The sequence below is a fragment of the Desarmillaria tabescens genome, assembly GCF_030435595.1.
Source record: "Desarmillaria tabescens strain CCBAS 213 chromosome Unknown EV420scaffold_82, whole genome shotgun sequence".
Lineage (NCBI taxonomy): Eukaryota > Fungi > Basidiomycota > Agaricomycetes > Agaricales > Physalacriaceae > Desarmillaria > Desarmillaria tabescens.
This window is the reverse complement of record NW_026848381.1, coordinates 126,801-138,811: the sequence shown is the minus strand read 5'-3', so window position 1 is coordinate 138,811 and position 12,011 is coordinate 126,801. Positions and strand designations below refer to the sequence as shown.

Here is a 12,011-nt window from a genome sequence, read left to right as displayed (position 1 = left end):
GTGTGTGAGTGTGAGTGTGGGTGTGTTAGTGTTATATACACTAGTGCATTTCTAGCTTGGCACGCACAGAGCCTCTTCACCGTCCTTCAAAACTGGAGTGTATCGTCCTCACTGGTGGCACGGAGATGTGAATTTTGCACCTGTCAAGTGCTTATTGATATCCACCAAAATACGAAAGCAATTGGAACATCGATATACTCTTTGATTGAGCCTTGTCGGTAGATCGGGTGGGCATAGATTTCAATGCCATTTGCTCATCATTAACCAGAAGATGTAGCCTACAGTTCTTACGGCCGCTGGTGCCAACCTTGGGGCGTGAAGTGTCGACAATGGGGAGACGATGGAACGTGACAAGGTGATATAGTAGGTCGAAGAAAGTGAAAGGGTGAGTACCGCATGATGGCACTGGACACATAGTCGTCGGAGTCTTATCGGGGTCTTGTCAAGGTTTCCAAGATGTTGAACGAACATGTAGCTAGAAAAGACGCCATTGTCTCGGAACTTGTAGAAAAGGATGAGCTGAAGAAAGAAAAAAAAAAGGACAGAGAGAGGCTCACTAATACCTCCGTTTTTGGCGATGTTAGCAGCCCATCAAAGACACAGTATGGGCAGTAAATTGGAACGACAGCAAAGCTCTGCTCAATGTACCCATAAAGTTCTGGATGATGACCGCCCAAACCTTCCATCGCGTCATACACAACAACATTGTCATGAATGCCAACACTACGAGGTTGCAAATCAACGTCGCCTCCCGCACGCTCCTGGAATAAAGGGGACTGGTCATTGTAGTGAAAGACGCAGTATTCGGCCCAATCGGTTGAAGTGCAGTTGTTGTCTTCCTTGTTGCAGACGACCTCGTCAACCCACAAACATTGACTTTTCACCCCGACCGTCGGCGCTGTTTGCGTCAACATCTTTACATGCTGACCGATGTGCTTGATATATCCTTGGCGAGTCAGCCATATCTGGCTAGCCGAGCAGCAGTCTTGCCACAGGCACGGGTTGGGTTAGTAGTTATTGCTCGCATTGCTTTGAGCCTCTGCGGTCTTTTGCTTATCACTACAGTCATATAGATGCTTGCCAATCTGTCGCATGTCACTAAATGATGAATCGTTAGACCTCTGGCCACTCGAAACAACGGAATCCCGACATACCTAGAGTCCTTGTCGCATATCGCGCATTTATTGGCCTCTGTCAAACCCTCCCCTGAGCAACAAACGATGTGTTTGGTGTGATTGAAAGTCGTCAAGACTAGGTATTTATTGACAAACTCGATGATGCCATAGTTGATAGTGGAGAAAAAGGTAGTCACAACGTTATTCCGGGCGGCAGCTTGATCGGACGGAGCTTTGTGACGCTCAGCAACGAGAGTCGAAGTTGTATTTTATTTTCCTTTGGTTATGGGCAAAATGGTGACGTTGGTGGTCTGAATAAACCAATGAGGACAGACCGCCCGAGAACGCCAAAAGACACATACCTGTCCAACAAGCTGACAGGTCAACTGTTCTTGGAAAAACTGTTTCCGAAGTTCGTTAACTTGACTAGACTCTTCACGTTGCACAATGTTTCGATACTTTTCATCCAATTTCTTCTTCTCCATTTTCAATGAAGCTTTCTGCGTGACCAGCTCTGCTTTAGATTCTTTGCTGAAGTTGGCACATGTCAGGGGACCCAATGAGATCAGCGATCTGTAATTCACCATCGTCAGTAGTGTTGCCTGATGACTCGGCTCGAAGTCACCGAGTCGCCGAGCGGAGTTGAGCCGAGGGTGAGCCTAGTCATCGGCAACGACTCAGTCCCTCATATGGCTCGACTCGGCTACGACTTGACTTTGACGGCTTCAAGCCGACCAGAGTCACTGACTGCATCTAAATTGGGAAGATCTGTATTTACCTTGTCCTGGGAGACTCTAAGGCTTATCTATGAGCAGTAAAAATCAATCTTGAGCTATTAAGTCTGAATCAGTGAAACCTGGACCTGAACTCAAGGTTTTTGGTTAAGTTACAAGCCAGCCATGGGTACGTGGGAAAATAGTGCCTTGAATGGCATGATTTTCCCATGATATTTATCACAGTTCAATCTTTGTGGTTTTTTAATGTCCAGGGGCTTAAGAGAGGACAGCTATGACATGCATTCACATTTAGAGCCTTTTTCTAAACTCTTCTCAAATATGTACTACACGTTACTGAATTTTTCTAAGTCAATTCTAAGTTACTTTCCTATTTGAGAATGCAGTCAATGACTCGGCAAAAGTCAGTGGCTTGAAGCCGAGCCGAGTCAAAGTCGGTGACGTAATATGACTTTGGAGTCATCTTGAAGCCGAGTCGTGCCGAAGTTGAGCCGAGCTGAGGCGAGTCGAGTTGTGGCAACACTAGTCGTCAGCGGGTGAGCAAGGGTTGGGAGCAAAAGATATAACCTTTTTTTCGTTCCTTGTCCATTTCGACGAGTTCTGGTTCAGCCAAAAGCTTTGCTTTATACTCAAGAGACAACTTTGTATGTGCGTTTTCATCTCTACGAGATGGCATGTCTGACAAAGCCTGGAACGGACATAAGCAAGGAGTTGGAAAGGTTTCGAGCAACATACCTTGCTAGCCTCTACGTACTGGACATTCTGGTCTCAGGCCTTGCATGACTGGCTCCTGAGATCCGAAGCTATGGATCAACTTTTGTAGTGTTTCTAATTTATAAAAATGACAAGTTCGATTGCAAGCTGATACGTCAATAAAAAGACCTATACCTGTAACCAATCATCTTGAATAGCAAGCTCACCATTCAAGACGATTGGGTACAGGTCTAGCTCATGAGTGCTGCCCCATCTTCCGCACTCATTTAAGAGATGCGATTCTAGGCTCCATGCCGACAACAATAACAGGTTACATATATTAACACTACAGTCGTACTACTGGACAGACAATATCGGTCAAATCAATGAATAAAGCAGGACTCAGCTCTCAGTGATAGGTACTGGCCATTTTGAAAGATTTGAACGCCAACATCTTTGCTATACCGAAGTCATCAATTGGCTAGTTATGTAACAAATAGGCATAGTCCACATACAAGACACTCCAGAAAGTGCCTGTGATGTCTACATTGGAGGGTTTCCATCGCATATATCCAAAAAGACGGCGTCCCCAAAATTCAGCCTGATTGATGACCAATACAGATAGTAATTCTCCAATCTCAAGAGCAGACCCAGGATTGTCGTTCATGCGTACAGCCACCAATGAATTTTCGGCAGATGTGGAACTGGGAAAGTGGTCGGTAGCGCATCCCATTAGCAACAACATGATCAAACAGTGTTGCATGAGGAAATAGCATGATGCCACCAGCAGGCGGGCTGAGAGACAAATATGAATACAAGCCGCTGGCAGGAAGACTGCATCTGCAAGTGGGTCAACAATGGCAGATAAATTTCGGAAGGCAAATAGCGCTCTTCAGCGCGAGTGCTCGGTTCCAATCGGATTCCGTCTACACGTAGATTAGCAGATGAGCGTGTATGAAAAAAATAGCTCCATACCATCTTGACGAGCTTCGTCAAGTTCTTTGGCTAAGCTCTGAACAGTTCCTCGATCATCTGAAGATGCTGCGAACATAGCTTCTGCAGCCAGGCGTAACTCCGAGCCGGGGGGTTGTTGTGCTGATTGTGCTAACTAGAAAGTAAATGAGATGACGAGAATCACTGCGACATATTACAGTAGATGCTGACCAAACGCGACTGTTGAACAGTTCGGTGAAACTCCCGGAAGAATGTAGTTTCTAATTCACCGCCTGACTGATTTCCTGTCTTGAAACTCTTCAATACTTTATTCAAGCGCTCAAAAAGGAACGTCCAGAACTCTCGTAGAGGCCTATAGTTTTTTATACAAGAAGATACGTGGGTAGCATAGTGGTGGTTCGGTTTTATGACTGCTGCGCCATAGAGCTATGAGCGACAATCAGATGATGGTTCACAGTCAGAAAGAGACAACGTACCACCATCAACTCTTTCGTGTAGCTGCGCAAGAGACGATCCGATAACTTCAGGTCATCTGTTGTAATTGTCTTGGAAACCAGAATGCGAAGAACCCTGCATAGCTTAACAAAGTTGGCAGGATCGTCCCGGTGCAGATTTGAGGCCATGGCATTATCACGTTCTTCTTCTTCAGCAACTGACAGTGTATTAGGCTTGGGTCGTTTGCGGGCACGAGATAGAGCATCATAATCAGGATCATCGCCCTGCATGCGTGAACCATCATTGACACCATTGTCATCTTCGGGTTCAATGTCGCGTTGCTATATTATGTGTGTTAAGCGCACGTATTCTCATGGATACCGTGTCTAGACCTACCGCAACTCGAGCAGTGGGAATACGTGTTGGCTGAGGGCGACCTGAAGTGACTGAACTGTCTGCTTATTCTTGAACCTCCAGACGACGTTAACGAGCCTCCTCAGCTGCCTGTTTCTTGGCCTGAATGGCTGCTTGCTTCTTAGCCTCAAGAACCTCAGCTATTGATGCTGCTCTTCGTGTAGCCATTCCCGCTGGGGTTTCTTGATGGCCACCATAGTCGGACCAGATATGTGGTATCTGCTGATTCTTTGAGTAATGGACATGTTGATGGAAGTTGTGTGCTGACTGCTAGTGGTGCCACAATGGTGGCTAATATGAGCCATTGATCTGCCATTAGTGATCCTTCAGCCGGTTCGCCTATGAGACTGGGTAGTCAGCCGAGTTTGGATGGCATTCGAAGCTAGGAAGATAGCTCATTACTTATTAATAAGAGTAAAACATAAGCCATAATTATACCTCAGCCATAATAACATGGAGAGCTCGGAGCTCCTTCGTTTTGCGAAGGACATTTTGTTGGACCCATATGTGATAGAAGTGAGTCTTGATCAGTCCTTGAGACTTTGATTAGATAATCCCAAACGGTTATCTAGTTGACGTACCCAAGAAAAGGTTGTGCGTAGGATCAATCACAACCATCTCGCATACATCGAAGTAAGGTAGATGAAACAGCTCCGTCCATCGTGTTGCGTATGCTGTCGCAAATTCATCTCGAGCACTCTTGATTTTGCACTTCAAATATTCCTGTTGTAGTCGGCGCTGCTCTGCATTTGTGCGAGCCCGGAAAGCTGACAACGAATCAATATTGATGGAGTACCTGACCGAACTAGAGAAAACGTACCATCCTTGAGGCGTAGCTTTATCGGACTGTTTGACCCAACACAGCGTATAAAAATTGGTGTGAGAATGCGAGCCGAACCCAGCAAGCTTATGAGCAGCTGGCTTGTCGCATACTAGAGCCACCAATGCTACACGAACCAGCCGGCCTTCTGGAAACTTGGGGGTACAAATCACAACGCCTTCACACCATAAACGTATCAATTCATTCGCTAAGACCCGAAGATAGCGCTGAACTTGATCATAATTTGCTTCCTTTGGTCCCGGAAGGATACCTGCAAGTAAAATATTCGCTGTTCGGTATCTGCAAGACAGCAGCATCAGTTATGTATCCCTGGCACTAGTTCATGTTGCGTACCGTAAATGCTCCGGCAAGTTGATCATAATGTAAGACATTAGACATGATGTGTGAGGTGGCGCTAGTTGACTCCGAAGGTATTAGAGCCTGAGAACGTCTGTTATTGAAGGCTTCTAGATGTAGAGCCAAACTGTACCAGTCAACACCCAATGTCACACCGACTCGAAGCTCTCCTGCAGCAATAGTCTCTGCACTCGGCCGAAAGAAGCGATAACCATTGACAGCCTTCAATTCTTGACAGATTTTACCATCAAAAATACCGGTGTATACTCCCGGAACATGCTGTCGAACTTTAACCAAGGAGTTGCTAATTTCGTCTTCGATCCCCGGCACCATCAACAGTGTGGCGAGTTGCTCCTCAAGCGACTTCATAGGGAACTGAAGAAGTGGCTTAGGCTTCTCCCGTGAGGTATGACCATGTCTTTCCTCAGCAGCCGTCGGTGTCGTATTATAAAGTGTATGATTGCAAGCAGTGCATTTGGCATCTGCAGGAGTGTTCACAGCATAAACTTCCTGGCATTTGGGACAGACAAGCAAAATGCGAAAGGATGGCTCCACATCGAGATTGTGGAGAACGGCCGGCAGAGTGCGGTACATTGGCGGATCCACTGGTATACCAAAACTCTGCAGGGCAAGAGCAAAGACCACTGAGGAGGGCATTACACGCTCGAAATGGGAGGTGAAACTGTGAATGCAACCAGACAACGAAGACATAGATGATATAGACTATTTTATTAGGGTGTATGTCGGCTGGAGTGGGAAGGTATGATAGTGTCGATGGCTCGTACTGGTAAGGGCCGGGAGTATTTTCGTGGCGAGGATCAAAGTCATGCAGGAAATCCAACGGTTGACCAGACAATGTAGGTGAGGGAGCCATAGGCAATGGGCTATAGTGTGAACCCCCATTGGATGCTATTTCGAAGTCAGTCACCGGCCTGTCGAATTCCTCGTTGCTGGATTCGTCGTCACTGGATTCGTCGTCATCAGGTTCCTCCCAATCGTCAGTCCCTATTTCTTCGAATAGCTCCCTTGCGAGCACTGCCAGTAGATGCTCCAGCCCCAATGCTTCTGCCTCCTGGACCCTCAGATCATGATCATGCTTCTCCTCCATTCCACCTCGCTCACTCATAAATGAGAAGGCACTCTCATCAACCATACGTTCATCCTCTGGAACTAGCGGGGGAGTGCTCACTAACCGAACTGCAGGCTCGCATCTCTGGGACGATCGTCATCTAGCCCATTTTGAGGTAATGGGCCTGGTGGAAAATGACCTCCGAGTGGAAGTGGCGTTTGGAGCGACGTGCCCAAGTCCTGAATTGACTGCGGACGAAGACGAGGGAGTTCGGACAGATTTGGTGAAGGGTGAGTGACAGTTACCGGACGTGCAGAAGGTCCGATGAATGATGCAAGAGGGCGGGGTGCTGGCAGTGTCGAAATCAAGGACGCTGTTAGCTGGTAACTCTCCTCTTTTCAGTCGCCAAACTTCGTGACTATTCCACTTTTTGCGGAAGACGAGGTCTCCTTTGCATGAATAGCAAGAACAGGGTACTAAAGACTAAAAAAATAATGAAAGAGAACAATGCTAATAGGAGAAACCAACCCACCATTTAATAATACAACGAAATAGAACACATTGCGACGATAGTTTGACTCAAAAACGTTGGTGCAAGAAAGAGAAATCACGTTGCATTGATGCAAGTCTGTCCTGCTAAGTCTCGATTGCCCGGCGTCTAAACTTTCACAGCCACCACGTGAGTATTTGATCTCCCAATCGGCAATTAAGATATTTCATTGGAACTCATCGCGACTATTCATCTTCGCTACTTTTATTCGTCTTCGTCTTTTCTTAACAACCACTGTAACATCGTCTTATCCTATATGCCAGTAACACGAAAAGATGATATTAGGACTGAATGAAGATCAAGAAACTGGGTTCGCAAAAATCGGGGAGTTGCAGCAACCCACGTATATTGTCGAATCAAACACATCATCTGAAACGTATGCGCAGAGCTAAAAGGCATTCCTATCTCGTTATTGACCAACGCTAGACTACTAGAACCATTGTTAGGACAGTCAGAACCGATATTTCGTACACTGACCTATACCCACGAGAGGAGAAACAGCAGGATGGGGATCATTATCACTATTGACGAAGACGGGGTCATCCGAACTATCACAATTCATGCAGCGTATCGAGCCATGCATGCGAGAGCAACGTACCGATTCGGAGATCGAGTCAACATACGTCTTCACGTTGACGACACCGGTGCAGTTATATCCGGTGCCTGTACTGTGAAACTGGGTTGCGTCGAATTTGGTTTTGATCTTAGAAACAGAGGGTATCGTCACCTTTCTGATACTTGGTTGAATACTTACTTTGCCTATCCCTTCGGCCAGGGAAGTTCACGCAGAAGCTTGAATTTGCGTACAAAAGAGTACCTGTAGAGCGGAGAGACATAGATAAACGACGGCTTCTTGTTGTACAGACACTTCTTGAAAGCGAGCTGGATGTATTCTAACTCCAGGTGAGTGAGTTTTATCGGCATAGAGGATAACGGACTCAATAAAATCAGACATAATCTTGTCGTATCTTGCAGAGCAGACGGTTGCTAACTTGCGATAAACTGCAGTGATTCATGAATAACAAGTAAGTACCACGAACCTTACGTACAAAAAAAAAAACGAACTGACTACAGTTCGAAGCAATCCCAGCCACTGACACACGTACCACACGACAGCCATCACAAGCGCTGTCAACACGAGAAAGACCAGATCCGTAGATTCCAAGAGAAAATATGATATCCATCGTGGAAAGTCGAGTATATGTACATTATATATAACACATTATTGCCGCTCACTTCATTCGACAAAAGTCCGACGATTCTAACTCGACTCTCTAACAAACTTTTACCGTCAAATAATCCACTGTAGAGCCTCGTTACTCGTCGTTTGACGGAATGCAGAAAAATACTGATACCCGACAGACTACATTTAGTACGATATTAATATCGGCACATTTGATTCGGCATTTAAAGGCTGCAACACGCGAGAGCCAGTATAGAAGAAAGAAGCCAGAAAGTAAGCATAAGCACATACACATCTCGTTGATGCACTACAGTAAAAATGCTTCAGTGAAAGTGTATTAAAGATACAATATCATAGTGTTACCCACCGCAATGACCAACCAGATGGGACATCACATCACTTGCACCATAAATCTACTATCGCCCACTACCCATAAAGAACTTATAGAGTTACTATTCGCCCTGGGAAACCTGAGCTGAATCCAATGCACAGATATTAACCCATTCCTGTGTCCGAGATCTGTCCTCATGGAGTTCGAATGCCATTTGCACTTAATAAACTTGAATTTCCTGGCTGAACGAATCGCAACTAGTATACACGTATGTCGGATCCATGTTCTCAAACATATATGCACAGAATACATGGATAAAAATTCTTGTGCTTCTCACTCGCAAAAAATCGTACAAGAGCTCCACACAAGGGGCGCAACTATATGAAACACTTCAATCGATACCACTAACTTCAATCAAACATCATGAGACTGAGAACTACCATACAAAAGCACAGAGTTGGATGAACGTATAAAAAGACAAAGATAGATTATAACATTAGAGTGACTACTGTTCTGTTCACCCAGTAACACAACATCGAAAAAGCAGAAAGAGCAGTAATTGAAACTCCGCTATCGTTTATAAACAACTTTCTCACAAGCTTCGGAATTAGCCGCAATTGGACATCGGACTCGTACCCGTGCCGTTGAGCGGCCCACCCGTTCAAGTATTTAAATTTGGAAAATTCCTCCTGCTCTCTGTCGCACTGAACTACTACGGATTAACGAGTGGACATGAAGTTTCGAAAAGACCAAGCAGACAGGGCTGTACTCCATCCAGGGACCAGCTTATCGATCATTTCCTCCAATTCAAGGGATACGCTCGGCTCTAGATCCGGACAAGCTTTACATTACAGGCTACCTTGATTCATGATTATGGTTGTGCCTGAGAGCAGTATTGTGTTTAGACCCCACCCAGGGATCTGTAAAGTTCGACCAGTCTCTCGCGTCTATATTGAATCCCACCGAACTACACAGCCGGTTCTTGTCTTTGTTCGACTAGCTCTGGATGCTCCCTACTTTACGTGGATGTCAAGACACACCTTTGATAACGGCGCTTAATGCCATCAATACGAATGCCCACGACACAGCAACGTGGCTTCCCACGAAGAAATTGTTCATATAAAAGGTTCCCCTTCCTTTGATAATCGCACATCGACTACCCACCTTCGCTTACCCACCTTCGCTAGCCAGATGATCCTGGAAAAGAGATGGCCCGACGAATGGTTCTCATCTCCATCACTGCGGGTCAAATCTTCCTTCAATGTTCCAGTTATCACAGAAGTCGGTCAGCATACACTGAAAAGCGAGCCATTCGGATTAGGATGGATTGTAGAGTGCTCCATTAAAGTTAACATCATCGGTGGGAAATGTGTCCCATCGCAATCTCGGGAAAATTATTCTTTCTACATTCTGCCGAGCTCCTCTAAACACACCTCTCTTGGGAACCTGTCTTTCTGTGCATCATTTGCATCCAAGCCCGAAACCGTGAAGGAAATCCAGAATCTGACCATGGAAACCCTCCTCGTGAAGGATACCTTATCAGACATGGATTGGAATTACAATTCGAACCGCTCCCTCGAAATCGAGGTCACGTTCCCTTTTCGACCAAATCCCGCTCTTGCATCTTGGCCAAGGGTGTCTAAAGCTATAACGTCTACTCTTCATCATGACGGTAAACTGCCCATCGACCTCAAGTTCATCATATGCTCACGCCTGTCACCCCGCGGACACATTGATTATCCAAAGGCAGTTTTTGCGAGCAGTGAGCTCTTGGAGGGGCACACGCCATTTGTGGATAAATGTACGTACACCATTTTTGTGAAAAGAAGGTTGTTGATACTTTCTGCCATCAGACATTAACACGGGTGTGAAGGCGGTTAACCTTGATTCGGACGATTGCGACTCGGCGATATGGAGTGCATATGATTATGACGCAGATAGTGATTTTGACGGCGAGGATGATAGTGATCAAGATACTATGGACATCGACGCTGCACTCGCACCGTCTGCGACAGGTAATTCTTCTTTCTGACTGGGGCGTAATAATTGAATATCGGCACTGTCATGATCAGATATTGATTTCCAAAACCTTCAACCGGCGTATGAGGAGTGGCATTCACCAGGCCGTCTTTCACAAAATATCTCAGTCACGTCTTCCCCACCGAGGTCACCGCTGTTGGAGTTTCAAGTGTCGCGCATCACAGCGCAGTTGACGTCGGGATCATCGGTTGTCAGGGTTAGTCAGGCAAGAACTCGTTTATTACATCCTGTTGCTTCTATTAGTGTACACGGTGAGTAGATAAATAGGTAGTCAAATGAAGACAACCCTCGCCTGTTTGCGAGGGTTCCCTGCTATATCCGGGTGAGCAGCTGGAGAATTACCGCTTATCTCAACAACCGCTGCCACAAACACCAATATTAGCATCTCCATCCATCGATGACATTGATCTGCCAGCAGAAGATACCATAGCTGAGTCTCCTGATAGACCCTTATCGCCGGTTCAACATGGAGACCAAATCCATGAACCGGAAGTACATGGGACAGAGCGCTTTGGGTCTGTCTGGCATGTCGATGACGCCGCATACAAGACGTGGGTTGCTTTCATTAGATGTGGGTTGCTTTCATTAGATACGTGATCCACGCTGATTATTAATATATCTACTAGTTGGACAGCCCTTCTGGCATATCTATACACGCACGAAATCTCTTTTGCGTCCCTCAAGTCAAATGGAACAGCTCGAATCGCACCAGCGGATGCATGCTCTCCCAAGTCAATGTATCGCTTAGCTGTAAAGGTGAGCGATCATAGACACAAGTTTATTCTATTTCTCCTCATTTCACCATCAGGCTGATCTTGACAGTCTTCAAGAGTTGGCGTTCGAAAACCTTCGTTCGCAGTTGACGCCGAGTAACATCATCGCAGAAGTTTTCTCCAAGTTCAGTGGGCAGTACGTTCTCGTTAGCTCTACGGCGCAGTTTCTGATAATGATCCTGCTTAGGTATCCTAAAATACTGGATATGGAGGTCGAGTACTTGGTCTACCACTTCGATGACCCTCTTATGTTGGGATAGCAATCCCGAGTTAGTGCTAGAATGCACTCGAAGCTTCGGCATGACTAAGCGGCATGAACATTTAACCGCAATAGTAGGCACATATAGTAATCCGTAGTAAATTCTAGAAGTAGTACAACTTGTATTTAAGTACAATGCCTCTCCCTCGAGAGGCTAATTAATTCTCTCTCTCTTACATTCTCCTCTGTACTCCCAACAGGTTATGGGCCCCGGCCCTAACTGAACTACTTACACTGTTACCCACTTCGCACTTTTGTACATTATGTACACATACAGAACCACA

General features: G+C 45.8%; 3 protein-coding genes across 3 annotated transcripts; 1 reads left to right on the top strand and 2 right to left on the bottom strand.

The window, feature by feature from the left end:
• Positions 1-240: 240 nt before the first annotated feature.
• EV420DRAFT_1486185 (uncharacterized protein) lies at positions 241-1,702 on the bottom strand (the record flags this gene model as incomplete). Its single annotated transcript, XM_060470356.1, has 4 exons — positions 241-519; positions 558-969; positions 1,155-1,357; positions 1,478-1,702. The coding sequence occupies 4 exons, from the start codon at positions 1,700-1,702 to the stop codon at positions 241-243; spliced, it is 1,119 nt and encodes a 372-aa protein (XP_060323374.1).
• A 676-nt stretch (positions 1,703-2,378) lies between these two features.
• On the bottom strand, positions 2,379-8,325 carry EV420DRAFT_1486184 (uncharacterized protein; the record flags this gene model as incomplete). The annotated part of the gene is made up of 21 exons (XM_060470355.1): positions 2,379-2,537; positions 2,604-2,677; positions 2,770-2,849; positions 2,966-3,001; positions 3,058-3,246; positions 3,327-3,468; positions 3,518-3,650; positions 3,707-3,922; positions 3,973-4,272; positions 4,328-4,368; positions 4,420-4,573; positions 4,784-4,878; positions 4,927-5,141; positions 5,166-5,320; positions 5,520-6,204; positions 6,308-6,733; positions 6,791-7,074; positions 7,559-7,618; positions 7,740-7,804; positions 7,896-7,958; positions 8,244-8,325. The coding sequence occupies 21 exons, from the start codon at positions 8,323-8,325 to the stop codon at positions 2,379-2,381; spliced, it is 3,654 nt and encodes a 1,217-aa protein (XP_060323373.1).
• A 1,521-nt stretch (positions 8,326-9,846) lies between these two features.
• On the top strand, positions 9,847-11,728 carry EV420DRAFT_1650779 (uncharacterized protein; the record flags this gene model as incomplete). Its single annotated transcript, XM_060478495.1, has 7 exons — positions 9,847-10,456; positions 10,509-10,670; positions 10,728-10,891; positions 11,026-11,266; positions 11,330-11,451; positions 11,504-11,604; positions 11,656-11,728. 7 exons carry the CDS (start codon positions 9,847-9,849, stop codon positions 11,726-11,728), a joined length of 1,473 nt encoding a protein of 490 aa, XP_060323372.1.
• Between the last annotated feature and the right edge of the window lie 283 nt (positions 11,729-12,011).